The 27,880-nt window shown below is 43.4% G+C and overlaps 1 protein-coding gene across 2 annotated transcripts in view; it reads right to left on the bottom strand.

Moving 5' to 3' along the window:
- MACF1 (microtubule actin crosslinking factor 1) overlaps positions 1 to 27,880 on the bottom strand; it is a 341,765-nt gene that overhangs the window by 192,146 nt on the left and 121,739 nt on the right. Inside the window, exons 2-6 of one of the 2 annotated variants that reach the window (XM_065881162.1) lie at positions 27,002 to 27,063; positions 14,050 to 14,139; positions 12,203 to 12,298; positions 10,086 to 10,163; positions 4,926 to 5,018 (exon numbers count right to left, since the gene is read on the bottom strand). In XM_065881162.1, coding sequence (XP_065737234.1) covers positions 4,926 to 5,018; positions 10,086 to 10,163; positions 12,203 to 12,298; positions 14,050 to 14,139; positions 27,002 to 27,063 — 419 coding nt within the window. The remainder of the gene's footprint in view (positions 1 to 4,925; positions 5,019 to 10,085; positions 10,164 to 12,202; positions 12,299 to 14,049; positions 14,140 to 27,001; positions 27,064 to 27,880) is intronic. The other variant, XM_065881170.1, reaches the window with a different exon arrangement.

Raw genomic sequence — 27,880 nt, 5'->3', positions numbered from 1 at the left:
CCTAAGGCTGGGGATGGGAACAGAGAATAACTATAAATAGACAAGAAGGACCTTAGTGGGATGATGAAAATGTTCTAAAATTGGATTATGGTGATGGTTATACAACTCATAAAAATCACTGAATTACACAATGAAAATGCGTCAATTTTATGGTACATAAATTATACCTCAATAAAGTTGTTTTTAAAAAAGAATGTATTTTCTTAAACAAACAATAGAATGATAACCAAAAAATGTTTTAAAACAATAAGCTAACTATATGGAAAGGGAAGAAACAGGATGGAGGGGGCAGAGATGAAAGCTAGACTTCACTGAACACACCTTGTGTTCACTTTTTTAAATTTCCCTTTGGAACAATGTATATGGTCTATAAAATATAAAATAAAATTGAAAGGGAAAAAACAATCCCTAAAAACTGAAGGAATATAAAAACAAATGAACTTAATTGTGTACTGAATTAATGGCTTAACAACACAGAGAGAAGTTACTTCAAATGACTATAAAACAAAATTATTTGTACGTCCTTAGGAGATAAACACTAAGGACAAAAAGAACTGCAAAGAAATCACAAATTTTTCAGTAATTGTGTTGTTAATAATAACAGTCACTGTTATTTTGATTCAAATATATTACATATAATATATATGACTTTCTATATATGCTATAATATATATATGATTTTATGTATGCGTGCATCCGTGTGCTTATGTGTGTATGAAAAAGGGAAAAAGTAATGTGTTGCTTAGATAGCATCAAGATTTTCAGCATAAGAAAAAAAAGGATACAAACATAAAGTCAAAGAAGTTGAATAAAACTCTGTAATTCTAAGTATGAATTAGAAACATCATTATAAATTCTTGTTTTTAAAAGAGAAAAATACAAGTGTTAGCTAGCTCTGTCCACAGAAAACGCCTAGAGACAGTGACCAACCCGGTAGCACTCAGACTGTTGTCAACAAAGAATTTCAGTTCCTTGGAGAAATTGCTAATCCCAGGCCTGAAACAGGAAATATACAAAAAATATCTGGAACAGCTCTTCACACAAGAAACAAAGCACATTATCAAGACTATGGGGATCATGACAAAGGACTCAGAGTCAACTTGATAAAAGTCATTGGCCAAAGATGGAGCTGAGTATTAGGAAAAATTACAGCTGTATTTGATTAGAACACATTTAAGTCTGTTAAAAATCCATGAGTCACACTGATACTAAAGGAAAATAAATATCAACAAAGAAACTTTCGTTGGTCTTTAGAGAAACTTAGAGGATCAACTAATTATTCTGAAAACTGGTAAAACAGAGGTTAAGATGAAAGCATTAATCTTTGTATCTTGCCTTTCCTATAGGAGCTATCTCTCAGGGTAATGGATAAAGTAAAATTCTACTTTACAAAAGAATTATAGAATTTTGAGTATCACCATTTTGCAGCTTCTAATGAAATAATGGAACTAGCAATGACAAACAGTAGCTGCTAAAGTTTTAGGTGAAGAGCTAACAGTGAGTGGATCTACAATGGATGGATCAGGCTGATAACACCTGAACTCACTAATCAAGCTTAACATCACGAACAGACGGACGACAGACATTATGTGCCTTCTGACGTGTAGCAATAAAAGTATACAACTCGGGACTTCCCTGGTGGTGCAATGGTTTAGAATCCGCCTGCCAATGCAGGGGACACAGGTTCAATCCCTGGTCCGGGAAGGTCCCACATGCCACAGAGCAACTAAGCCCGTGCGCCACAACTACTGAGCCTGAGCTCTAGAGCCTGTGAGCCACAACTACTGAGCCCGCTTACTGCAACTACTGAAGCCCGAGCTGTAGAGCCTGTGAGCCACAACTACTGAGCCCGCTTACTGCAACTACTGAAGCCCATGCGCCTAGAGCCCATGCTCCACAACAGGAGAAGCCACGGTAATAAGAAGCCCACACACCGCAACGAAGAGTAGCCCCTGCTCACTGCAACTAGAGAAAGACCAAGTGCAGCAATGAAGACCCAACACAGCCAAAAAAAAAAAAAACAGTATACAACTCAACATCACCATCCTTGCCCGTCCCCATCCCCCCCCACAAAAAAGGGAAACTGAGTATGATCCAGCCTCAGGTCTAAAACACCAGTTTACAGGCAATACAAGAGAGGGATGGAGGATGCTGTTAGAAAACATCCCACAGATGCCACCAGCATCTTTACATAAATTGCATAGGACAAAAGACCTGATTTATTCAACAAACCAAAAGAGGAGAAAAAGAGGAGGGGAAAATTTAATACATGTGTGGACTCTGTTTGGATTCTGATTCAAACAAGCCATGTTTTAAATGAGATAACTGGGGAAATCTGAACAATGCTCAGATATTCAATGGTTTTAAGAAATTACTGATTTTTACAGTGTTATAATACTGTGGTTTGCTTAAATGAAGAGTCTTTAAGAGATACACACTGAAATATTTACAGATGAAATTATATGATGTCTGGGACTCCTTTCAAAATAATCTCCTGGGGGTTTGAGGAGTGGATCAGGATATAGACAAAATAACACTGGCCATGAGTACGTAACTGTAGGGCTAGGTGATGGGTACATGGTGGTTCTATACTATTTTCTCTGCTTTTATATATGTTTGAAATTTTTCTTAACAAATTTTTAAAGAGAGAGTGAGAGAACATTTTCCTGATGCAGTGTTCAGTTAAGGAACATTACCACCATCTCCTCTGTCCCAGGAAAATTTTAATTAGCCAGTTCAATTTTCATTCCTTGACCCCTGAATTTCCCTTTTGTTGAATTTAGTTGCAGTCAGGAGAAACAAAGACCCAGTGGACAGCTTCCTCTTACCTCACACCTATGAGGAATAACATTGGTCTCTCAAAGTGAAGGCAGGTCTGTGGTGAAATACAAACAACCAACAAAGTTTCTCTAAAAAACCCCTCTGTTCATAAGGGTGCCAAGAGGGTAACTCTATGAAAGCTCAGCAAAGTTCTTGTTCCCACCCTGCCAAGGCACACTGCCAAGTTCATGTTCGTGGTTATCCCTATATCCGAAGCATGCCTGAGGACATCCTGTGGTTCCACAAAAACACACGTTACCTCCACACTTTCCTAAGCCTACTTATGCTGCAGATTGCCAGCACTGGTTCCAAATCAGAGCGCCAAGAAATAAACCCTGAGCTCTCAGAATTTCCCAGATTCTCAGGAATTCTGGGACACCTGCTGTTCTGCCTTCACCCAGCAGGTGGCGCTGACTCCCCAACTGGGACATCACAGCAGCCACAGCCCTGGGAGTCACTGCCTTGAGATATTTATATTAGCCTTCTTTTCCCACCTGCTCAAGAAATGCTCCCCGGGGACTTTCCTGGTGGCACAGTGGTAAGGAATCTGTCTGCCAATGCAGGGGACACGTGTTCGAGCCCCGGTCTGGGAAGATCCCACATGCGGCGGAGCGGCTGGGCCCGTGAGCCATGGCCGCTGAGCCTGCACATCCGGAGCCTGTGCTCCGCAACGGGAGAGGCCACAACAGTGAGAGGCCCGCGTACCGCAAAAAAAAAAAAGTTTGTAGTAAAGAAAAAAAAGATCCCACATGCCACAGGGCAACTAAAAGCCCACGCCACAACTACTGAGCCCGCGCCCACGCGCCACAACTACTGAAGTCCATGCTTAGAGCCCGTGCTCCACAAGAGAAGCCACCGCAATGAGAAGCCCACACACCACAACCAAGAGTAGCAAGAGTAGCCCCGCTTGCCACAACTAGAGAAAGCCTGCGTGCAGCAACGAAGACCTAATGCAGCCAAAAATAAATTAATTAATTAAAAAAAAAAAAAAAGTGCTCCCTGTAATCGATCAGCCTTGTATATAGCTGTTGGGTACAGGAGAACTGTCTGAGAAATAGTTTTGTTTAGTTGAGCTAATGTGATTCAGGATAGTCTACTTATAAAAATAGGGCTGTGATTTTCCAATAGCAATCCAGACTTGAAAAGGATTTATCTTCTTAGGGGGGACCAACAGGAAGGCTGTGTGACCATGTGAACACTACCAACATGCCACTGTTCTTGGGTGTGATGGATGCTACAAGGTTGTGATTATAAACACATATACAAACCCAGAGACCAAGGTTCTTGCTATGAACTGAATGTTTGTGTCCCCTCGAAATTCATATATTGAAGCCCTAACCCTGATATGATGGTATCTGGAGGTGGGGCCTTTGGCAGGTAATTAGGTTTAGATGAGGTCATGAGAGTGGAGCCCTCATAATGGGATTGATGTCCTTATAAAAAGATGAAGGAACACAAGATCTCTTTCTCTGCATGCATGCCCCAAGGAAAGGCCATGCAAGGGCGTAACTAGGAAAAGGGCCCTCACCAAGGAGCCAACCATGCTAGCACTCTGATCTTAGACTTCCAGCCTCCAGAACTGTGAGAAATGAATGTTTGTTGTTTAAGCCACCCAGCCTATGGTGTTTCATTATAACAGCCCAAAATAACTAAGACAGTGCTACAATTAACTAGGCTTGTTTAAGATCATTAGAGATGAGGAAAAGTCTACAACAAAGAAGGATTATAAGGCTTCGCTCCACCCTTCTAGAGCATCAAATCCAACATCTCTCCCCACCCCTCACATTCTGAGTCCCTGAAGAGACAGTTTTGACTCAGCTGAGCAGACTTTTAATAACCAGACTGCCAATGAAAGGGCCAAAGCACAAACAAGTGAAAAATCCCATTTCATCATGCAAATGATGAGGAAGTTCTGGGTTTACACTGCAAGAGCTTTGCCTCCAGGCCACCCTAATCTTCCTTTCCAACTCCCACTCTCACCCTCATTCACTGCCAAATATGGAGAAGCAAGCCTCAGTGTGCCCTTGGAAGGCAGAGCAACCTCTAACTCTTTCTAGGCCATGTCCAAACCAAGCAACCAGGACCCCAAACTTCATAGACCCTACCTGGAAGTGCAAAATAATGGTCCAGATCAGGCCCAGGGTCAGCTTGGGGTTGCCGTCTGTGATGTCATCGTTGCGAATATTCACTAGTTTCACCTGAAAAAGAAACAAAAGCTGGTCTCAGAGCTCTGTGACTTTTTGGTTTTGATTTCATTTTTATTATTTATATGCAGTTAAATTGGTTTTTTTGCAGTTAAATTGGTTCTGAGTTTTCACACATGTACAGATTTGTGTAACTACCACCACAATCAGGATAACAGAACAGGTACGTCAACCCGAAAAGGTGATCTCAAGCTGCCCCTTTGTAGTCAAACCCTGCCCCCAGCCCTAAATCCTGGCAACCACTGATCTGTTCCCAATTTTGCTTTTTCCAGAATGTCATATAAAGGGAATCACACAGTATGTAATCTTTTGATAATAGCTTTTTCTCACTCAGCATAATGTTCATGAGACCCCCATCCAAGTTGCTCCATGTAACAACAGTCTGCTCCTTTTCGTGTGGAGGAGTGTTCCACTATCCCGCTATACTACACTGTAATTATCCACTCATCTGTTGAAGGACATTTGCGCTGTTTCCAGTTTGGGACAATTATGAATAAAGCTCCTATATTCATGTACAGTTTTTTGTGCGAGCACATGTTTTTATTTCTCTAGGGTAAATTCCTAGGAGTGGGATTGCTGGGTCATATGGTGTATGTTCAGCTTCATAAGAAACTGCCCAACTGGGCTGGCCAAAAGGTTCGTTCGTTTTCTTCCGTCAGATGGCTCTAGTAGCACTTAGTTGTCTTTAACTTCATTCAAAACAATTTTGTTAGGTTGTATGTGACAGCTGTCCTATCAGTGTGCATTTAAAAAAAGACATCAAAATTGGTGAACTTTTGTGTAACCATTTTAATGTTGAAGAAAAAAAGCAACATTTTGGCGAATAATGCTTTATTATTTCAAGAAAGGTAAAAATGCAACTGAAACGCAAAAACAAATTTGTGCAGTGTATGGAGAAGGTGCTGTGACTGATCGAACGCGACAAAAGTGGTTTGCGAAGTTCTGTGCTGGAGATTTCTCGCTGGATGATGCTCCATGGTCAGGTATACCAGTTGAAGTTGACAGCGATCACATAGAGACATTAATTGAGAACAATCAACGTTATACCACGCGGGAGATAGCTGACATACTCAAAATATCCAAATCAAGCATTGAAAATCATTTGCACCAGCTTGGTTATGTTCATCGCTTTGATGCTTGGGTTCCACATAAGTTAAGTGAAAAAAACCTTGACCATATTTCCGCCTGTGATTCTCTACTGAAATGTAATGAAAACGTTCCATTTTTAAAATAAATTGTGATGGGCAATGAAAAGTGGATACTGTATAATAATGCGGAACAGAGGAGATTGTGGGGCAAGCGAAATGAACCACCACCAACCACACCAAAGGCCGGTCTTTATCCAAAGAAGGTGATGTTGTGTACATGGTGGGATTGGAAGGGAGTCCTCTATTATGAGCTCCTTTTGGAAAACCAAACCATTAATTCCAACAAGTACTGCTCTCAATTAGACCAAGTGAAAGCAGCACTCGATAAAAAGCGTTCAGAATTAGTCAACAGAAAACTCATAATCTTCCATCAGGATAACGCCAAGACCATAAGTTTCTTTGATGACCGGCAAAAACTGTTAGAGCTTGGCTGCGAAGATCTGATTCACCCACTGTACTCACCAGACAGTGCACCTTCAGATTTCCATTTATTTAGGTATTTACAAAATTCTCTTAATGGAAAAAATTTCAATTCCCTGGAAGACTGTAAAAGGCACCTGGAACAGTTCTTTGCTCAAAAAGATAAAAAGTTTTGGGAAAATGGAATTACGAAGTTGCCTGAAAAATTGCAGAAAGCAGTGGAACAAAAGGGTGAATATATTTGTTCAATAAAGTTCTCGGTGAAAACGAAAAATGTTGTCTGATTTTTACTTTAAAAGCGCACGCACTTTTTGGCCAACCAGTATCTTCCAGCGTGATTGTACCATTTTGCAATCCCACCAGCAAAGCAACCTTGCAAGCACATGCTATTATGAGTTGCTTTTTAATTAAGTCACCACAGCCCTGACTTTTTTCCTTTTCTTTCTTATTTCTTCAAGGTTGAGAGAGCGAGATCTGCCCCTTGTCCCTTACTGGTCTCTGGCCTGCTCCCATCTATTTCCCCTCCTTTGTCGCAGACATCCCCACCTACCCACACCTCCCATAGCATATGCTTTACTCCTAAAATCTCATTCCAGCAACACGATGTGCACAGACACACAGGCCCTTCCCCCACCAGGGTGACCAACCATCCCTGGGTGCTGGAAACTGAGGGGTTTCCTGGGACGTGGGCCTTTCAGTGCTGAAACCAAGACTGTCCTAGGAAAACCAGCCTACTTCCAGTTCCACCTCCACCCCAGCGAGTGTCTGTTGTACCCTCACAGAGGTCCTGACAACTGTGGCAAACCGTCCTGAAGCTGCCCTCCCTTTATCTCTTCAATTGAACTGAAATCTTCATGTACTAAAGAACCTAGTGACCTCAAACAGAAGCCTCACTTCTCCCTTACACTATGGTGACCGGTGCTGTAGACTGAATGCTTATGTCCCTCCAAAATTCATATGTTAAATCCTAACACCCAATCTGAAGGTATATGGAGGTGGAACCTTCTGGGGGTGATTAGGCCTTGAGGGGATGCAATTAGTATCTTTATAAGAGAGACCCAGAGGGCTTCCCCGGTGGCGCAGTGGTTGAGAGTCCGCCTGCCGATGCAGGGGACACGGGTTCGTGCCCCGGTCCGGGAAGATCCCACATGCCGCGGAGCGGCTGGGCCCGTGAGCCATGGCCACTGAGCCTGCACATCCGGAGCCTGTGCTCCGCAACGGGAGAGGCCACAACAGTGAGAGGCCCGCGTACTGCAAAAAAAAAAAAAAAAAAAAAAAAGAGAGAGACCCAGAAAGCTCCCTCGACCTTTCCACCATGCGAGGTCACAGCTAAAAGCCATCTCTGAACCAGGACCTCACCAGATACCAAATCTGCCTCGATCTTGGACTTCCCAGCGTTCAGAACTGTGAGAAATAAATTCCTGTTGTTTATAAGCCACCAGGGCTGTGATACTGTGTTACAGCAACCTGAATGACCAAGACACCTGGGCAAATTCTTTCCCTTTTCTGTATCTCAGTTTCCTCTTCTGTATATTGGGAGTGGGACAACCTGCTTCTGGTCTGAGTGCAGGTTTTCTAATCACAAGCAGCCCACAGCTGGCAGGCTGGCAGTATCAGCCAAGTCCACGTTCCTCAGTCCCAACTCTGTCAGCTTTCCCCTTGTTTTCTGAAGTCTACCTTCCTTGGCCAAGCCACCTTCCAACCTCTGCCAACCTGTTCCTCGGAGACTTCACACCTAACTCCTACCTTTCCTACCTCATCTTCTACCAGCTTTCTTGATAACTGTCACACTCATCTCGATGACCTAAGTATCACCCATCTGTACAACTTGTCTGCCTTCCCACTTCTGATGACTTTCATTTTCACTCTGCTTTGGACACCTGCACAGCTACAACCTCACCATAAGCAAGAACTGCTCTAGAGCTCTCTCTGCCCTTCTCTGTGTCCACTGTTAACCGCTCACATTTTTACTGTAGCCAAGTAACCAATCTCCTCTCCATCCTTATTTATATTTCTAGCTAATCAGTTCTTCTCAATTCACCTTTTGCCCATTAAGGCCCTCTCTGGTTTCCTGTAACTCTACATACAGACATTCCAACGCTGCTCTCTCTGGTCCCCTAAACACGTCAGCCTCCAATTCTCCTACCTCTTTTCATTTATCAATTTATTCAACAAATATTTATTAAGTGCTGATTATGGACCATTCAGGATGACAGGTGATGAAGATAAAAATGTTAAGTACGATCACGTCCCCTGTCCTCACGGGCCTACAATGCATTACAGCAAACAGAGAAATAACAACAAAGTAATAAGTATTATATTAGAAGCAAACTGCTACAGGAGTACACAGAAAAAGAATTTCCCAAGTTAATGAGAATTACTGATAAGAGTGACAGAAATGAACTAACTCCAAAACTATGTGTACCATCTAATGTCATCGTGACCGGTGCTGTTGCCTGGCGACTGCAGCTATACCAAGTCTCTCCAAACAGCTCTCTAGGCAGATGATCTCTGACTCCCTCATCCATCCACCTTCCTCCTCTCCACAAACTTTCTCTTTGTCTTTATCCCTCCTTCCTTCCTCCTCCCTGTATCACAGAAGAGGCATTTTTTTCCTTTCTTTTTCAAAGAAACCACGTCAGCTGTGCTCTGTATCTCATCCCTCTATCCCTGGGCTTGGTTCCATCAATTAGGAAGCAATGGGAGGAGGAAACGTGTGTAGAAAGCAGCACGGAAGGAGCGTTAAACAAGTGTCAGGAGACCTCGGTGGAAGTCCCAGCTTTGCTCTACCTTGTGTGATTTGGGGCAGGTCATTTCTCAGTTTCCTTCCGTATGAAACAAAAAGGCTGGACTAGAGGATCTCCAAGGCACCTTCCGGGGTAACAGGCTCTGACTCGTACTCCTCCTTGCTCTCATTCTGTTCTCCTCTCTTCGTTGGCTTCTCCCCCTATGTCTAAAAAGATGTTGCCATCTTCCTTCTTTATCCTTCCTTCCTTATTTAGTAAAGAGGGAAAAGCTTCTTTACTATGTCCCAAACACTTTTCTGCTCTACTGAGGCTGTTCTCTTAATCACCAATGCTGCACAGCTGAGACCTTCGCCTCAGCTCCATGTGCCGTTCAGCCATCCTGACCATCCCCTCACCCAGTTCTCAAGATGATGGAGCACTCTGGTTTTCCCTCTTCCTAGACGATGTACCTTTTCCCATCTTCTGAGCTGGTTTATTTTTCATCTTCCCTTTGACCTCCACCCGAGGTGAGTCAATCTTTCATATCTTGCTCTTCTCTAAGACTCTCCCCCCCTCAGACAGGCCACAAACTCTGTGTAAGGACCACCAAATGATTTGTTCAAACACAATACAGCTGCTCACTAGCAAGCAAGACTCAGAACTGCATCGGTCAGATTTACTGAGGACATACCAGGGGCACTGAGAACACCTAGGGACCCGATGCCAACATTCCCTGGCAGAATGGGGAACACACGGGACACTCTTACCTGCCGCTGCTTTAGGAAGTCCAGGGCAATCTGCACGTTCTGCAGCCTGTGAAAACGCATCCTGCCCTTCTCCCGGGGCTGCAAACCAACAAACAAAAGGGACGTTAATTTCAGCTACACCAATTTACCCGTGCAGACCAACCACTTTCCTCTTTCATTTCAAGGACTAAAAGACCACAAAGAATTCCTCATGACTGAAGCCGGCGTGGGAGCATCCCATAAAGCACCCCCCAGGGCAGGACCTGTGTGTGTTTTCACCATGCTTGCTGAGGCCCCAGAGGCCTTGTTTACCACTAGGATCCCCGTGAACACACAGCCCGTGTGAATGCAAAGGCTTAGGTAGTGCCGCAGCTCCTCTACGGGTTCTTCTGCAGTCGTACGTGGCAGAACTTGAATCTGGATGTGACGTTAATGGGAACAAAGACTTGCCTCTATGGCTCCCAGAATCGCAGTTAAATGCTATTGTAAAGAACGGTACAAAGTCCTAATTGCATACTGCACAGTAATGGACACAGTCAACTGTATTAAAACCTGGCAAAAGAAACTAGAGGTAGCCAACTTTATACTAGGGAATGAGGAGTTAAACATGCTCAACAAGCAAGTGAAAAAACCTAGAATGGAAGGCAGAAATCAGGAAGAAACCTATTTTCTAGGAAGACGGGTGTTGGTGTAGCAAAGCCACCCTTTACCCCAGTATGAAATACCCAGAGCAAAAAAGACCTTGATGATGTAGGGCTGTTCAACACAGTCCTCCAAAGAAAGGTATTTCCTGCCAGTCACTCAGTCCTGGATGTCATAACAGCCACGGGGGAGAGGCCCACCTTCACCCAGGGCCCCTGGTGCCCGTCCCCACTGCCTCGTCCACTGCTCAACTCCTATCCATCCAGAAGTGCAGGAAGTGTTTCCCCAGTGGGTACAGGGACTGCTACCTACCTCTGGAACATTTTCTCCTGCTCACTTTCCAATGTTGTTTTTATTTGACTACAATTGGGACTAAAACATTACTTTCACTAGATCATACCCAATTCATTTGTACATGTCAAATTGGTACTAATTAAAGGCCAATAAAATACAAGGTAGCTCTGTTGTGGGCACCTGCACACAAGAAACACTGCCCCAGGTTGAAATGGGCCAAAAGTAACCCACCACATGAAAAGATCGGTGGAAGCATCTCTGTGGGGGTCCCCTAACCCTTCTAAGCAAAACTTCCAAACCAGAGTAATCGACAGAGAGGATGAGGCCTCTCTGTGAAACAGGATAACTTCATAAGTCAAAGTTTTAGGAAAAATCTTCTTAGTGAGAACCTCTTCTCAGTCATTTCAGCTAAACTAATTGTGACTATAGCTTAGAAGATGACAGAGCCTGTGAAACTGAAGACTCTAAGGCAATGGGAAGGGAGATCAATGAGGTGAAAAGATGACTTTAAGAGGACAGGGAATGGGGATATTGTCTAAGCCCTCTTTCTGGAGAAAGATCATAGGCTATAGCTTAGAGCCTGCAAGCAGAAAATGGCCTTCTTACACACTCTAATCTTTACTCCTAAGTACTCCCCACCAAACATACGCTTAAGAACATGCAAGTTAAATATCTGTCCTCTACAGCAACTAGAGATGTTATTGACCAAGCAGAGTATCTCCATGCAGTGAGTGGTTTGCAAACACCAGGCTCTTCTGAAAACAAATGACATGGTGTGCGGTGAGAACCTGGAGGCCAGAGAGATGGACAGTCCCCGTTAGTCTGGAGTGTGGAGTCATAAGCAATAACTGTCGTGCTGTCAACTAAGCTTTCCACGATTCTGTGATCTCGACTCAGACAACACAGCAAGGCCACCAGAAAGCCATGGGTCTCCAGGTCACAAAGGGACTTAATGCCACCGAACACCCTTATTCTTTTCGTGCCAGCTACTCTCAGATAAGCAAAACAATTCCCACTCCAGGATCATCTAACAGTGGCAAGAGGCACAATTAGTTTTAACCACTTTCTTTGGGACCCAAATTCCCAGGTGGACAGGGAAGAAGGCAACTGGTAACTGAGCTACTTGGAGGCCTAGAGAACCCCAAACTCTCTGATGGCCCTGCAGTGCCGGCTGGGATGCTGGTGGCCCCAGGAGAACCTACTACATCATCATCATCATCTTCCTCCTGCTCCTTGCTGTTTGTATGGCGCCAGGAGGGCATGCTCACCAGACGAAGGGTCTTCAGCCCTGCTGGCTCCTTTGGCCACCAACCAAGAGAAAGACATGACAGAGTAACAGGAAATTCACAACACATGAACGAAAAGGAAATGAATGCAGAAAAAAAAAAAGGTGAAAATAAATATGAAAATACCCTCCCACCTCCAGAAAGATGCAAAAACCAAATTAAGACCAGAGCAGATGGTTATATTGAACACTTCTTTTGTTGAAACACAGCTTTAATTCTCCACGGCCACCCACCCTCCCTACTTCTGTGAATCAAGTAAGGCAGAGAGGAGGATGAGAATAACCATGAAAGACATATTTGGGTGGTTTTTGGTGAAAAGATGATATTTTACGACTATCTCCATAAACACCTGTAGGTTTTCAAAGCTTAGAAAAAGAAATCAGATTGGAGTGGTTTTAAACTGTTTTTTAAGCAACATCACTGAAAAGAATCACTTTTCAATATAAAATCACTACAAGTTCATCAAATATACCAGCCAAACTGCCCAAAATATAACTCTGTGAGCACTGTTAAGTCCAGCACAGTGAAAGTAAAATTCTGATTACTTAGGAGATTTATAAATGAGGGCCAGAGAAGAACTAGAATTCATATGTACTGGCTATGTTAATAAAAGCATCTGTCAATTTTAGGCCATTAAACATTATAAAATTAATTCTACTGTAAGACCAAAAAAAAGTGAAACCAAAACAAAGGCCCCAGGGGAAGGCAAGCTCCAACCGTGGAAGAAGCTATTACTTAGGGAGTAAAATCTAATGTGCCAAATCCTGCTCTTGAAACACAACAAACAATGACTAAGAATTCACCAAAGGCGGTGCGCACGCTGGCTCCACCAGCTCCTCGAGCGGTGTGCCTCTCCAGAGCACTCCTCCCTCACAGGTGTTTCCAGTATTCAGCCCTGGCCTTTTCTAAATGAAAAGTACGTGGTCTACAACGCTCGAGTTAGAGCAGGGGCTGCATAGGATCACAGGCTTCCATTAGGCTCCCATATAGGAAACAGTGAGCCCACAGAGAGGTTACGCTGATCCTTCAAACAAAGTGAAGATAAGAACTCATGAGCCAAGAGGTTCAGACAGCCTTTGCCCTCAGACAGGTAAGTGTTTCCACAAGCCACATTTAATACATCTGGGGAGGAAGCAGGCATGTTTAATTATCCAAGGAGCCCAGATGTACTCCATCTGGGGCTATGCTCAGACAGCAACTTCAGCACTTCTCCAACCCTGTGAAAGACAGTGAATCCCAGAAGGGAGAAAGTGAGGTGATTTGGAAAAAAATGACTCTAAATACCTGGGCTTTTAAATGTAAATTTCAGGTCTTTGTTGAATATAGAAATAGAACAATTCATAGGTAGAAGCAAAAATAGGAGGAGTCTATATAGACTAGAAATAAAGCTGTAGGAAGAAAAATACACCTTATTCAAAAATCTTTTAAATCTGCTATTCCTGAAACACTAGCATCTATAAATAGATAAAGAACAAGTAAGGAGAAAACATGCAAATATGAAAGGAAGAGAACTGATACTTGATTCCATCAAGAAATGAGAATATATGATACATCAGGTTAAATTAAGATGAAATTACAGCATTTATAAAGTGTTAAGTCTGAGTTATAAATAAAGTCCACCAATTACGTCTTCTACTTTTTCCTCCCATGTAACAGAGTACACAGTGACAGTCACTGCCCTAGCACTCAACAAGGTGGACCCATATGTCATTAATAGGGCCACACCTGTGAGGTCAACTCATTAGGAGAAGAGAGAAGCTCACCAGTTTGATGCCTGAGAGGACCTCCAGCAGAGAGATCAGGTTATGGCCATCCCGCAGATCTTCATAAAGATCATTGATGTGCTTCCGGACCTGTGCATGAGAGTGAAACAGACTGATTTTTATTCTATCTTGAATTATTTTATTATCTACGCAAGAATCTCTGGTCCTAGGTAAACACAAATTAAAGAATTTGAAACTGGAAACAACAAAAAATTCAGGAATTTTCAGGTTGGAGTACAATACATATGAAATGGTAACACTTAACAGAAGTGTATGTGTGTTTTTTTTTTAATTGAGGCCAGGGACTTCCCTGGTGGTACAGTGGTTAAGAATCCGCCTGCCGATGCAGGAGACACGGGTTCGAGCTCTGGTCCAGGAAGATCGCACATGCCGTGGAGCAACTAAGCCCGTGCGCCACAGCTACTGAGCTTGTGCTCTAGAGCCCGCAAGCCACAGCTACTGAGCCTGTGAGCCACAACTACTGAAGCCCGCGCGCCTAGAGCCCATGCTCCCCAACAAGAGAAGCCACCGCGATGAGAAGCCCACGCACGGCAACGAACAGTAGCCCCCACTCACCACAATTAGAGAAAGCCCGCGTGCAGCAACAAACACGCAATGCGGCCAAAAATAAATATAAAATAAATAAGTAAATTTATAATTAATAAGTAAATTGAAGCCAGATCCATTACATACTCCAGCCAACCATGAAAAATACTCCAGAAAGTTTGGACTAGGGATGGGGAGTCTTAATCATCCTGAAACATCTCAGGAATTATTATGGACCAAAATGTGAAATGATGGCCAATGATGGACAGATGAGACCAGTCAGAGTCAGAAAAGCCTTCCAGAGTGCTACGAAGGAAACTAAAATGCTAGATACCCAGTATTCCATACGGTGTACCTTAATTTAACCCCTTTCTTACCAAATACTTTTTTTTTTTTTTAATTTATTTTTGGCTGAGTTGGGTCTTCATTGCTCCGTGCGGGCTTTCTCCAGTTGCGGAGAGTGGGGGCTACTCTTTGTTGTGGTGCATGGGTTTCTCACTGTGGTGGCTTCTCTTGTTGCAGAGCATGGGCTCTAAGCACGAGGTCTTCAGTAGTTGTGGCACGTGGGCTTCAGCAGTTGTGGATCGCGGGCTCCAGAGTGCAGGCTCAGTAGTTGTGGCACATGGGCTTAGTTGTTCCATGGCATGTCGGATCTTCCTGGACCAGGGCTTGAACCCGTGTCCTCTGCATTGGCAGGCAGATTCTTAACCACTGCGCCACCAAGGCAGCCCCTTACCAAATACTTCTAATAGTGAACTTGAGAAATACTTTCCTTTTGGGAAAAAACAATTCTAATTTTATAACTGAAACTATGCAAAAACAAATAGATATCACTTTAGAAAAATGTGTGGGTAATGTCAAACATTGTGCTAATGCTTTAGATGTTATCTCATCTATCCCTCATATCCATAAGGTAGGTATTATTATTCCTGTTTTACACATGAGGAAATGAGACACAAAGAGGTTAAGTAACTTGCCTAAGGTCACAGGTGGAAAGACGGGCCTCAGTTTGGTCTTTCTTTTTTTTTTGGCGGAACGCGGGCCTCTCACTGTTGTGGCCTCTCCCGTTGCGGAGCACAGGCTCCAGACGCGCAGGCTCAGCGGCCATGGCTCACGGGCCCAGCCGCTTCGCGGCATGTGGGATCCTCCCAGACCGGGGCACGAACCCGTGTCCCCTGCGTCGGCATGCGGACTCCCAACCACTGCGCCACCAGGGAAGTCCTGGTCTTTCTGATATAGGTCTTTGCCATTACTACAATGCTTTGTAATCAGACATAATCTCATTTTATTTACTTAATCCAAACAACTGCCCTGTGAAGTTTATTTATTACTCCCATTCTATAACAGAAACTGAGGAAGCTAAGGCTCTGAGAAGTTATGGTCACACAGCTGTGGGAAGTGCCTAAAGTGACTGATTCATTCCAAGTCTAGTGACAACTTCACCGAGTGATACGCTCAAACACAGAATCAGAAGACAATTGGAAATTACAAGGAAGAAGATTCTTTTCAACATAATTAATTTTCTAGACAATAAGAGAAAGGGTTTACTCTCAGAATAGTGGATTTCTAGTCACTGGAGTTTTTCAAGCAGAGACTAGGATATTGGAATTTCTACATTCACGTGGAAGATTGAACTATAAGTCCTTTCCAACTATAATATTCTAGCATTCAAAACAGATTGCAAATCAGAAAAGATAAAGGGTGGAAACATCTCAGTAAACTTCCTAGAAAAGAAAGGACTTGAAGGATTAGAAAATGTTTGATAGAAAGAAAGAGCAGGGGAAAACCACATAAGGCTAGGTATAGGGGTGGAAACATGCAAGACATGCATGTTTGTACGTGTGCGCGAAGGAATAAGAAGTTGACAGGTAGATAACCCAACTGGAGAAAATGGTTCATGATAAATTGAATAATAGGTTTCAAATATTTAAAAATTAAATATAGGTTTCAAATATTTAAAGAATATTTCTTCAGTTTTTTTGTGCTACTGACAATATGACACACATTTTAGTTTAATCTGCAATACTAACATTTTCTCCCTCACTTTCTTAAGTTTAGACAATGAATGAAACAATACATTTACCCCAGACTTGTATCACTTATGATTTCCATGGTGTAAATACTCTCTTGAAATGACCAATTTCAAGCTATTAATATAATATCACTAAAAGCAATGTTGGGAATAAATGTACAGTAGCACACCAATATATAGAATTTCCATCAGAGAGATACAACAGACATAACTGACCTCAAGAGCACAATGATAATAACATAGTAAAGTAACTGAAGTGAGAGCTTTGAATATTTATTACCTTTATTTTAAAGATAATTTATTTAATTGTAAGTTTACATAATTTAATTTTTAATAATGGCTGTGCTTAGCAAATAGCTCACAAAATTCCTGAAAGTTTAATATTTGGCTCTCACAAGCCCATGACAGTTGACTCCAACACACCAGTGGCTCTAAGATTTCAAGACCCCTCCCTCATGTGGGTCCAAGGGTTCAACCACAGTGCACCACTCAAGAAATTAGCAGGTCATAAGAGTTGGAAAGGAAGTTTGATTTGACAAGTTCAATCTGAAGTATGTTGAATTTAAAACAACAGCAAAGGAGCTACAAATGGAAATGTTCTTGAAGCAGCTGAAAATACCAGAATTTAATCTGGGGCAGATGAGAACTTACGTTTAGAAGTCATATGCATAGAGGTGCTAGCTAAAGACATGGGAAATGTTGGGCTTTCTGGGTTAGGGCAAAAAAGAAGAGCGGATTGCTAAGGACTGAGCCTGAAGGAATAGCCAAAATTAGAAGGCAGGAGATGGGAAAGCAATCAACAAAGGAGGGGGGGCGGGTAGGGGAAAAGGCAGTGAAAGAGGTAGGCAACAAACCAAGAAAGTATAATCAAGGAAGAGATGATCACCAGTATCAAATGCTACAGGACAAGGAGGACAAAGACTAAGAAAGGCTTTCTGAATTTTCCTACAAATAAGAGTGCTTTTTGTGAGAATAATTTTTTAGAGAGTGGTGGAATGGAAATCAGATTTTAAATGAACAGTAGGTTTTAAAAAGTCAGAAATTATTAAATACGTGTTATTAGGATTAAGAAGAGAAGAAACAGGGACTTCCCTGGTGGTGCAGTGGTTAAGAATCCGCCTGCCAATGCAGGGGACACGGGTTCGATCCCTGGTCCGGGAAGATCCCACATGCCGCGGAGCAACTAAGCCCATGTGCAACAACTACTGAGCCTGCGCTCTGGAGCCCACGAGCCACAACTACTGAGCCCACGTGCCACAACTACTGAAGCCCGCGCGCCTAGAGCCCGTGCTCTGCAACAAGAGAAGCCACCGCAATGAGAAGCCCACGCACTGCAATGAAGAGTAGCCCCCACTCGCCACAACTAGAGAAAGCCCACACGCAGCAACGAAGACCCAGTGCAGCCAAAAATAAATTAATTAATTAAATTAAATTTATAAAAAAAAAAAGAAGAGAAGAAACAATAATGAGGGATTTATTATTGACAGGTAAGACCTGAACATAGGGTATAAAAATCGGGAGTGGTCATCAAGTAATTATTTAAATAAATTACACAGGGTTGCGGACCAGGTGAGCTCGTGTTATCAGTAGGATACCAAACACCACGGAGTGCTGAAAAGAAAAAGGAAGTACTTGAAATGTAAAGTTAGTTTTACATCAAGGCCCCAATCTCCTTCTGAAAATTCCGGTTTATGTTTTACACCTGTGAATAGCAAAATTCAACCACCTTATAAGAAATTTACATGAGTCCTAGTTTACTGTTTCTCAGTCTTTGTGTGATTATAATAACTAAGTAACTATGAAAATCAGTAGAGAGATATAGACAAAAGTAATGGAGGAAGGGAGTGTAGTAAGATTTTTTTTTTCCTCAGATAATTTTCAACAGAGAACAGTAGTCTGTTTCTGAAGCATACTGAACACAGCTCTGCCTAGAGAAGGATAAAGAACTAGGGGCTTCCCTGGTGGCGCAGTGGTTAAGAATCTGCCTGCCAATGCAGGGGACACGGGTTCGAGCTCTGGTCCAGGAAGATCCCACATGCCGTAGAGCAACTAAGCCTGTGCACAACTACTGAGCCTGCGCTCTGAAGCCCGCGAGCCACAACTACTGAAGCCCGCGCGCCTAGAGCCCGTGCTCCGCAACAAGAGAAGCCACCGCGATGAGAAGCCCGCACACCGCAACGAAGAACAGCCCCCACTCAAAACTAGAGAAAGCCCAAGTGCAGCAACAAAGATCCAACACAGCCAAAAATAAAATAAAAATAAATAATAAAAAATAAGGAACTATGATAATTAAAAAAAAAAAAGAACTAGCTAACACTTACTAGTGCTTTTACATCAAAAAATTTTCAGATGCAGAGGGGGGATTTGGAGGGCTCAATTAACATCCCACGATCATACAGCTTAATGACCAGGCCAATCAAATCCAGGTCTGCCCCCTTCTAAAGTCTTCACCGTTTTTGTACATGCTACATTGCCTCTGAAGTTTTCCACAAATCTCCTAAGAAAAAGTCTGGTGGACTAAGCACCAGAAAAGTATTAGAGGCAGCCAAGTGAAGCCAAGAGTGCTCAGAAATCATCCATATATATGTTTCTTTCCAACAAATAATCATGCTGCTCTGTTAACAAACAAGATGAGTGAAAAACTTCAACTATCCAGGTCCTTACCTGTTTGTACTCCCTGTGAAAATCACCATCAAAATCAGTTCTTTAGAAATCTCCAAGGAATACGTACAAATGGCTACCAAACTCATGAAAAGAGGCTCAATATCATTAGCCATAAGGAAAATGTAAATCAAACTACAGTGAGATACCACTTCACAACCACTAGGATGGCTATAATCAAAAAGACAGATAGGGGCTTCCCTGTCGATGTAGGGGACGCGGGTTCGTGCCCAGGTCTGGGAAGATCCCACGTGCCGCGGAGCGGCTGGGCCCGTAAGCCATGGCCACTGAGCCTGCGCGTCCGGAACTTATGCTCCGCAACGGAAGAGGCCACAACAGTGAGAGGCCTGCGTACCGCAAAAAAAAAAAAAGACAGATAATAAGTGTTGATGAGGCTATAGAGAAACTGGAACCCTCATACACTCCCAGTGAGAATGTAAAATGATGCAGCTGCTTTGGAAAACAGTCTGACAGTTCCTCAAAAGGCTAAACACAATTTGCCATACGACTCAGTAATTCCACTCCTAGGTATATATCCAAGAGAATTAAAAACATATGTCCAGAAAAAAACAAAAACAAAACTGTACATGAATGAATATTCATAGCAGCATTCATTGTTCACAATAGCCAAAAAAATCCAAATGCCTAAATATTATGACATGTGAAAGAAGCCACTTACAAAGAACCACATATTGTATGATTCAATTTGTATGAGATATCTAGAATCGGCAAATCTATAGAGACAGATAGTAGATTGGTGGTTGCCTAGGGCTGGGGGAGAGGATGGGGGGTTGGTTAGGGATAATGATTAAAGGGTACAGGGTTTCTTTTGGGGGATGAGGAAAATATTCTAAAATTGATTGTGGTGATGGCTGCGAAACTCTGTGAATACAATAAAAGCCACTGAAATGTACACTTTAAATGGGTGAATTATGTGATATGTGAATTAAATCTCAACATAGCTATTTTTAAAAATTAATGAATGGGGCTTCCCTGGTGGTGCAGTGGTTAAGAATCCACCTGCCAATGCAGGGGACACTGGTTCGAGCCCTGGTCCAGGAAGATCCCACATGCCACGGAGCAACTAAGCCCGTGTGCCACAACTACTGAGCCTGCACTCTAGAGCCTGTGAGCCACAACTACTGAGCCCGTGTGCCACAACTACTGAAGCCCACGCGCCTAAAGCCCAGGCTCCGCAACAAGAGAAGCCACCATAATCAGAAGGCTGTGCACCTCAACAAAGAGTTGCCCCGGCTCACCGCAACTGGAGAAAGCCCATGCACAGTAACGATGACCTAACACAGCCAAAAAAAAAATTAATGAATGACTAAATTTTGAGACCAAGCCAATCCTCCCCAATCACCATGCATTAGTAAGCCAAGGAAAACTCTGCTCTCCCAATTTTTAGAAGATTGGCTTGAAGTTATGAAAAAATAAACAGCTTCCCCCAATTTCTAAGTGGCTTTAGCAAAGGGAATAAATGGCACTTAAGTGCTTGGAATCAGAATCTGAGCCCAAAGGGCTCAGTTTACACATGAGAAAAGCACTGTCTAGAGAAGTTAAATAACTTTGTAAGACCATTTAGCTGGAAAGTGTCAGATCACTGTCTCTTGACTCTGAGTTCAATGCTCTTTCCCCTCACAAGGCTTCCATGATGCTTGAAGGGTAGAAACAACATATTAACAACATTATTAAATTATAAGAGCCCCCCCACAAAAAAGGAACCAACGACTGTCATGCAGTATTCTTTAACACCTGCAGAAAGCCTGATCTAGAAAAGTTTTGCTCGAAGACTCTTAAAAGAAAACACAAGCAGCTCAACTTCCTTGATCCACATTATGTTGAAGAACAATATATAGGTCAGAAGAGAAAGTTTTAAAGAGAAGAGTATGTTATTTACTCTCATCTATACTTATTAAAAGATACAGGGAAAGTAAGAGTGAGCCTGGTAGCTTCAGATGGATTTCTGAATTTATAGATTTCTAAACTGTAAGAGGGAAAATTCCATACTGATTCCAAGGCCAAATTTATCCTCCAGAAAAGCCCAATACTAAAAAAAAAACAGGTAACAGTTGTCACAGACTTTTCACTCTGGAGAGAACTGTGCTCGAACACAGGGAATAAGAGTGGGGGCTGAGGGCCCCTTTTGGAGTAAGTAGAGTGCGATGGGGGGGCAAAGTGTGAGGCTCTTTGCAGATGAGAATCCTATCGCCTGTTTTGAGAGTTCCTTAACTTTTAAGAAATCTGACAGTGGTAACAGCCAACCCTGATTAACAAAGATTCTCTGCGGATGAGGAGGATTCTAAAATCCACCAAGGGTATCTTTACTTAATAGGCAGGCACTAATGCTCAGGGAGTAGAGAATCCAAGTCCCAATGTAGAACCAAAACCTTCAGTGGGGGTCGAGATGCATTCAGGGTGAAATCAAGCCCTGAAAACTCAGGTCTAGGCAGACATGGTCACAAACCACCACCATACAGTCACAGCTGGGCAACAAAGGAAACATTCCTCTCCTCAGCATCTGACCAGCACGACTCCATCAATCTCTTAAATTACACTCCACTGCCAGTCTCCATCTCATGTGGCCACAGCACAGAGGCTGCGCAAGAGAGAGTGCCTGGAACCCCACCCTGTGTTCAGCTAGAGAGCTTCAAAGAGGCGGAGAAAAATTGAGAACATTAGTAAAACTTTGGAGTTAAAAACTTTTGCTGGTTTATCTGGAATTCTTAACTAAAATTCCAGGAAGGCCAGTTGCTTCTAGACTGCATACATGACTAAAGATGGAAAGAATTAGTCCATCTGTTAGATTAAATGCTTTCCTTCCTTTCTACCCACTAGCCTCCGCAGGCAGTAGAAACTGACCAGAGAAAGCCTTCCTCCTCCTTTTCAGGAGCTCATGCTCTCAGTTCTGTCTCATTGTTTCAGCCTTTCTTGAAGTTCTCTTTGGGATACTTTATCAGCTACCAGAACCTAGAGATATATCAAGGATAATGTGAATAAAATCTCACTTAAAACTCTAGGGGTTTTGTTTTTTTTTGCAGTACGCAGGCCTCTCACTGCTGTGGCCTCTCCCGTTGCGGAGGACAGGCTCCGGATGCGCAGGCTCAGCAGTCATGGCTCACGGCCCAGCTGCTCTGCGGCATGTGGGATCTTCCAGGACCGGGGCACGAACCCGTGTCCCCTGCATCGGCAGGCAGACTCTCAACCACTGCGCCACCAGGGAAGCCCTAGGTTTTTATTTTTGATGGTTCTGGCATATGAGCAGAACTCTTCGATTTGTAGGACTTGTGTTCTAAATTAGGTTATTTATATATTTCAGATGCTTACATCCTTAAATCTCTTTTATGATTGGACCAACAGTGTTCTCAGCTAATAAAGAGGAATTGATTTGCTTATGCAAGAACAAACTGTTTCCTAAAGAGATACTTGGGAATCCAAGAGATTAGGTCAACTAAATCTAGCACTTGAGGGGCTTGGCTGTTTTGATCTTACATCATTCTACTTGCCAATGGCAACACTAATGTAGTTCATGTGTACTTGGGGAGCAAAGCAAAGGATGCCTGAATTACAAAACACAGATCTGATCCCTAATTCTCAGCCCAAAGTTCACAGAATTCCAACATGGAGCAATGATTCTGATGAGCAGTGAATCTCTGTGAAATATTCCAAGATGAGAAAATGCCATTGGAACTGTAAGGCTGGCGGCCTGAGAAGAGATGAAAAATTGCCAAGGATTTAAGTAAAGCTCTGGCTGGCCTCCAATTTCTAACAATGCTATGTGTTCGTCTAGTTTCTCCCTCCCTGGGCCTCCTGTCATCACACAGAACTGAGGCAGAAGTTCAACAGGCAACATCAGCTGCAAGTGAAGAGCAGGGAGGTAGAGCACTTGCATCCAACTACAGAGTTTAGGGGGGCAAGCTTGAGGCAGGATAAATTCAGCTCTTCCAATTGTTAAGAGATGAGGTATGAGAGCAGAGCAAGGTGGGGGCATATTTAATAGTAACAGCAAGTAATTCTGGCCAGAAGCCTCATGCCTGCTCTTTAGCTCCATCCTTCACTAGCTGTATGACCTCGGGAAAGTCACTTCATTCTTCTAATTCTCACTTTCCTCAACTGTTAAAACTGAAAGGATAAAATACCTTTACCTCCTTCAGGGTTACTGTAAGGATCAAGTCATATTAGAATATGCTTTGTAAGCTAAAAAGACTACTGAGCTATTATTTACTCAAGGTAACAAATCCTTACTGGATACTTCTCATGCTCCGGGTGCAGTACTTGGCTGACACAGTGCACAAGTCCTAGACCTCAAGGAGCAGAGGACAACAACGTGTGAACACACAAGCCCATCTCTTCAAAGTGGTGTGGCACAGAGATGGAGTTGCAATTAATTTAGTCCAAGGGATGGAGGTCAGAGCCTCAGGAAGGGGATACTGGACCTGAGTCTTGAAGGGTAAGTGGGTGATGGCCAGGCAGAGGAGGACAAGACATGCATTCAAGGGAGAGAGAAATGAATAAGCAAAGAGGTATGAAAGTACAGTGTTTAGGAAGCAGTGAGATGTTTCGTACGGCTACAGCACAGGCTATGCAGGGGACAATGCCTGGTTGGAAACAGGCTGTGAAGGGCTCTGCACCATGACAGAGTTATGTGCCACCAAACCAGAGGCAACTAACTGGTAAATGTTGAAGAAATTAGAGGAAAATTGCAGGGTTTTTGCTCCCTGTCTCTCTCCCTTCCTCCTTTGTCCCGACTGAAAAAAAACAGGACACAACATCAACCTTCAAGTTACAATCTGGCAGAAAGATGAATGTTGCAGGTGCTGTAACAGAAGTACATAACGAATACAGGGAGGGCACAAAGGAAAGGCCAGTCAATTCCAGGTGGGAGAGTCAGGAAAGTATCTATTGAGGAGGTGTTAAGTTGGTGTTGTCCAGGCAGAACAGAGCTGGGGAAGGTAATCCACGCAGAGGGAGCCCCATGAGCGAAGATACAGTGTCATAAATAGCATGGCAAACAGTTCAGCAAGAGCTTAAGGTCTGAGAGGAATATGACACCATGAGCCTGGAAAGGTAGGCAGACCGGTGTCAGCAGTGCAGAGGTTGAGAGCACAGGTGCCAGACTTTAGGCTGCCTGAGTTCTAGTATTTTAGTTCTTCTTCTTTCTAGTGATATGACCTCGAACAGGTTATTTAACCTCTCTGAACCTCACTGATAAAATGGGACTATTAATAGAATCTACAGCATAAGGTCAGTGAAGAATTAAATGAGATGATCCATATAAAAGACTCAGTACAGAAAGTCTGATTTACAGTAAGCACTCAATAAACTACTACCATTATCATTACATTTGTTCTTATAGAAAACTTTATTAGGAAACTATTATGGCCAAGTCAAGAGATGAAGAGGCCCTGGGCTAGAACAGAGGTAATGGGGATGGAGAAGAGAAACCAGATGCAAGCATCTTTCTGAGTTCGAAGTGATTGATTGTAGTTGGTGACAGGGAGAGATGATGGGCAGGACTAAATACAGTATGATTCTAGGTTCCTAACTTGGACAGCTAGGTACATGAGTGAAAATACTGGGCAATTTGGGATGTGTTGAATACAGGACATGTCTAGGTAACATCCAGATGACCGTGTCAATAACACTGTGAGATACAGGTCCTGGGCTTAGGAAAGAATGCAGGAAAAGGCTCTATCATCACCTCCTTATCTATATCTTGTAGTTAGAAAATCGCCCTCATTTGTAGTTAAACAAGTGGCCCTAAGGAGCCATGTTTGATTTATGTAACCATCTCCCCAGCCATAGTTTACGGAACTAAATAGATAGACCACCGACCCATGGAGGAGAAGAAAACCTCAGCCAACCAGACTGCTTGTGTTTGCATCTTTATTTTTTACGGTACGCGGGCCTCTCACTGTTGTGGTCTCTCCCGTTGCGGAGCACAAGGTCCGGACGCGCAAGCTCAGTGGCCATGGCTCACAGGCCCAGCCGCTCCACGGCATGTGGGATCTTCCCGGACCAGGACACGAACCCGTGTGCCCTGCACTGTCAGGCGGACTCTCAACCACTGCGCCACCAGGGAAGCCCTGTTTGCATCTTTAGAATCATGTAGCTGCAGGGGTTTACATTACCATTTGAGGGACAGCCACCGTGGCTCACACACAAGCAACGGCAGGAATGCAGAGAACTAAATGTAGGAGACACACAGAAAGATATAAAAATGAAGAAACACAAGGCCTCATAAAAAGAGAAAGAGAGAGTAACTGCCCAATAAAGTTTAGTTTTCATAAAGCTCAGATGCATCCAGACACCAGACTCTGGAGATCACCCTCTAACCCTTTCAACTTATGATTCCTTGCATTCCATGCAACCAAATGATCCCCGTGGCTAACACAAATGAGACTGCCAAAGAATACAGAGTAGAAAACAAGAAAATGGTTAGGACCCAGGGAACATCAACATGGAGGACTCAGAAGGAGCAAGAGAAGCCAGTGAAAGAGGCATTCATGGAGGGAAGAGGTAACTGAGGAAAAAGCAGTGTCCCAGAAGGCAACATAAAAGACAGCTTTAAAGGAGCAGTGAGGGCTTCCCTAGTGGCACAGTGGTTAAGAATCCGCCTGCCAATGCAGGGGACACGGGTTCAAGCCCTGGTCCGGGAAGATCCCACATGCTGTGGAGCAACTAAGCCCGTGCGCCACAACTACTGAGCCTGTGCTCTAGAGCCCACGAGCCACAATTACTGAAGCCCGTGCCCTTGGAGCCTGTGCCCTGCAACAAGAGAAGCCACAGCAATGAGAAGCCCGCACACCACAACGAAGAGTAGCCCCCACTCGCCACAACTAGAGAAAGCCCGCTCACACCAATGAAGACCCAATGCAGCCCAAAATAAATACATACATAAATAAAGTAAAGTAAAATAAATTTTAAAAAAAACAAAGGGAGCAGTGAGTTGGTCAACACTGTCAAATGCTACAGAGAAATCAAAAGAGAAGGAGATAAAACTAGGCTACTAGATACAGCAATTGAGAGGTCACTGGTAATCTTTCCCAGAGCAGTAATTTTTATAGCTCACAGTTATTTGAGTAATTATTGTAACTTAAAAACTTTGTTTTCAAATCTGACTGCCACATTAGTCATACTGTTTATCCTTAGGTGAGTATGTAATATGCCTCTGCCTTGGATTTTCCTCTATTTAAACATAATAATATAAAAATAATAATAAGATCTCCCTCCAACCCTAGCCATTTTGCTCTATTTTAAACTGTATGGGGCTTACACCTGAATATACGTATTTTAAAAATTCATTAAACTGATCATTCAAGATTTGCATACATTAAGAGAGAGAACAAAATCTCCTCTGCCCCATCCTTCCACATTAATCAGGTTAAAAAATTTACAACAAGAAAGGGGCTTATAAAATAGTATGTAAAGTTTGGTGCAAAGTGTTCTTGGAAATCCCAGGAATCACGCCACGGTATCCTCAACCTCAGCCTCCTCAGGTAATGGAGGTGTTACTGTCTTCACCAAGAAACTGATCAGTGGAAGTTTCCACGTTATTCGGACTATGTTAGATATTTAAAAAAAAAAAAAAAGTCATGCGTATCCCCATCAACTGGAGCACATGGCCAGTAACATGAACTGAGAGAAGGGACTGATAGATCCAGATCAGGAGCAGCCAGAGGGGCCAGGGCAGCATCCACGAAGGGGTCCTACCTTCATCAGGTGCTTGTTGACCCACTTGGTGAACGTCTTCTTCTGCACACGGTCCCGTTCATCTGTGAGGAAACAGGGAGAAGGCACTGGCTTAGCGCTACCCGGCAAGACGTTCCCCAACCACTGCCTTGCCCACACCCAGATTCTCCAGGACAGTGGAGACAGTTTCCGCAGACTATGAGACAGCGTCTTGTTGTTGGGAAGGTTCAGTCTGTCTGAACTTCCTCTGCTGTCCTTACCATATTGTCACTTTATGCATTAGACAGAATCACGTGCCTCAAGAATCTTGTCATGGCAAAGTCTCCTTCGCATCGTAATTCTCCGGGGAGCACAGTGATTCCCTGCTTCCCCTGCCCCCAGCAAGCTCCAAAAAGCCAAAGCTGTGAAAACCCCCAACAGAAGGGGTGGAGTGCCCTTGGCGTTCGGGACACCTATAGTGCAGGGTTACATCTCACCCTCCACACACTGGTCCTCTTGATCAATGCTCTCCTCCCACCCCCTCCTCCCCAGTACTCCCTCACTCCAGCTTCTTCCCCAGCCTCACCAACCAAGCTCTCAGAGCTGCCCACTATGCCCTGCCCCGCACATCTCCTGCCTCCCTCCCTTCTCCCAAGTCTTACAGAGCCCCACTTTTTTTTGTAGGCAAACTGTCTTTCATTCTCAATTCTGTTCACCTCTTTAACAGAAACATGACTGTCAACACTTGACAGTGACTGCGCCACAGAGGCCTGATCCTGCGGAGAACTCACCTTCTCCCACAACGCCACCTCCAGACCACTGATTCATCAGCTCCGTTCCTTTTCTACTTATTTGAAGCCCTTGCCCTCCACTATACCATCTTGTTCAAATCATCCTTTCTGTCATCGACCATTCCCTGCT

Source organism: Phocoena phocoena, chromosome 1 (genome assembly GCF_963924675.1).
Source record: "Phocoena phocoena chromosome 1, mPhoPho1.1, whole genome shotgun sequence".
Classification (NCBI taxonomy): domain Eukaryota; kingdom Metazoa; phylum Chordata; class Mammalia; order Artiodactyla; family Phocoenidae; genus Phocoena; species Phocoena phocoena.
This window is presented reverse-complemented; position numbering and strand designations above follow the sequence as displayed.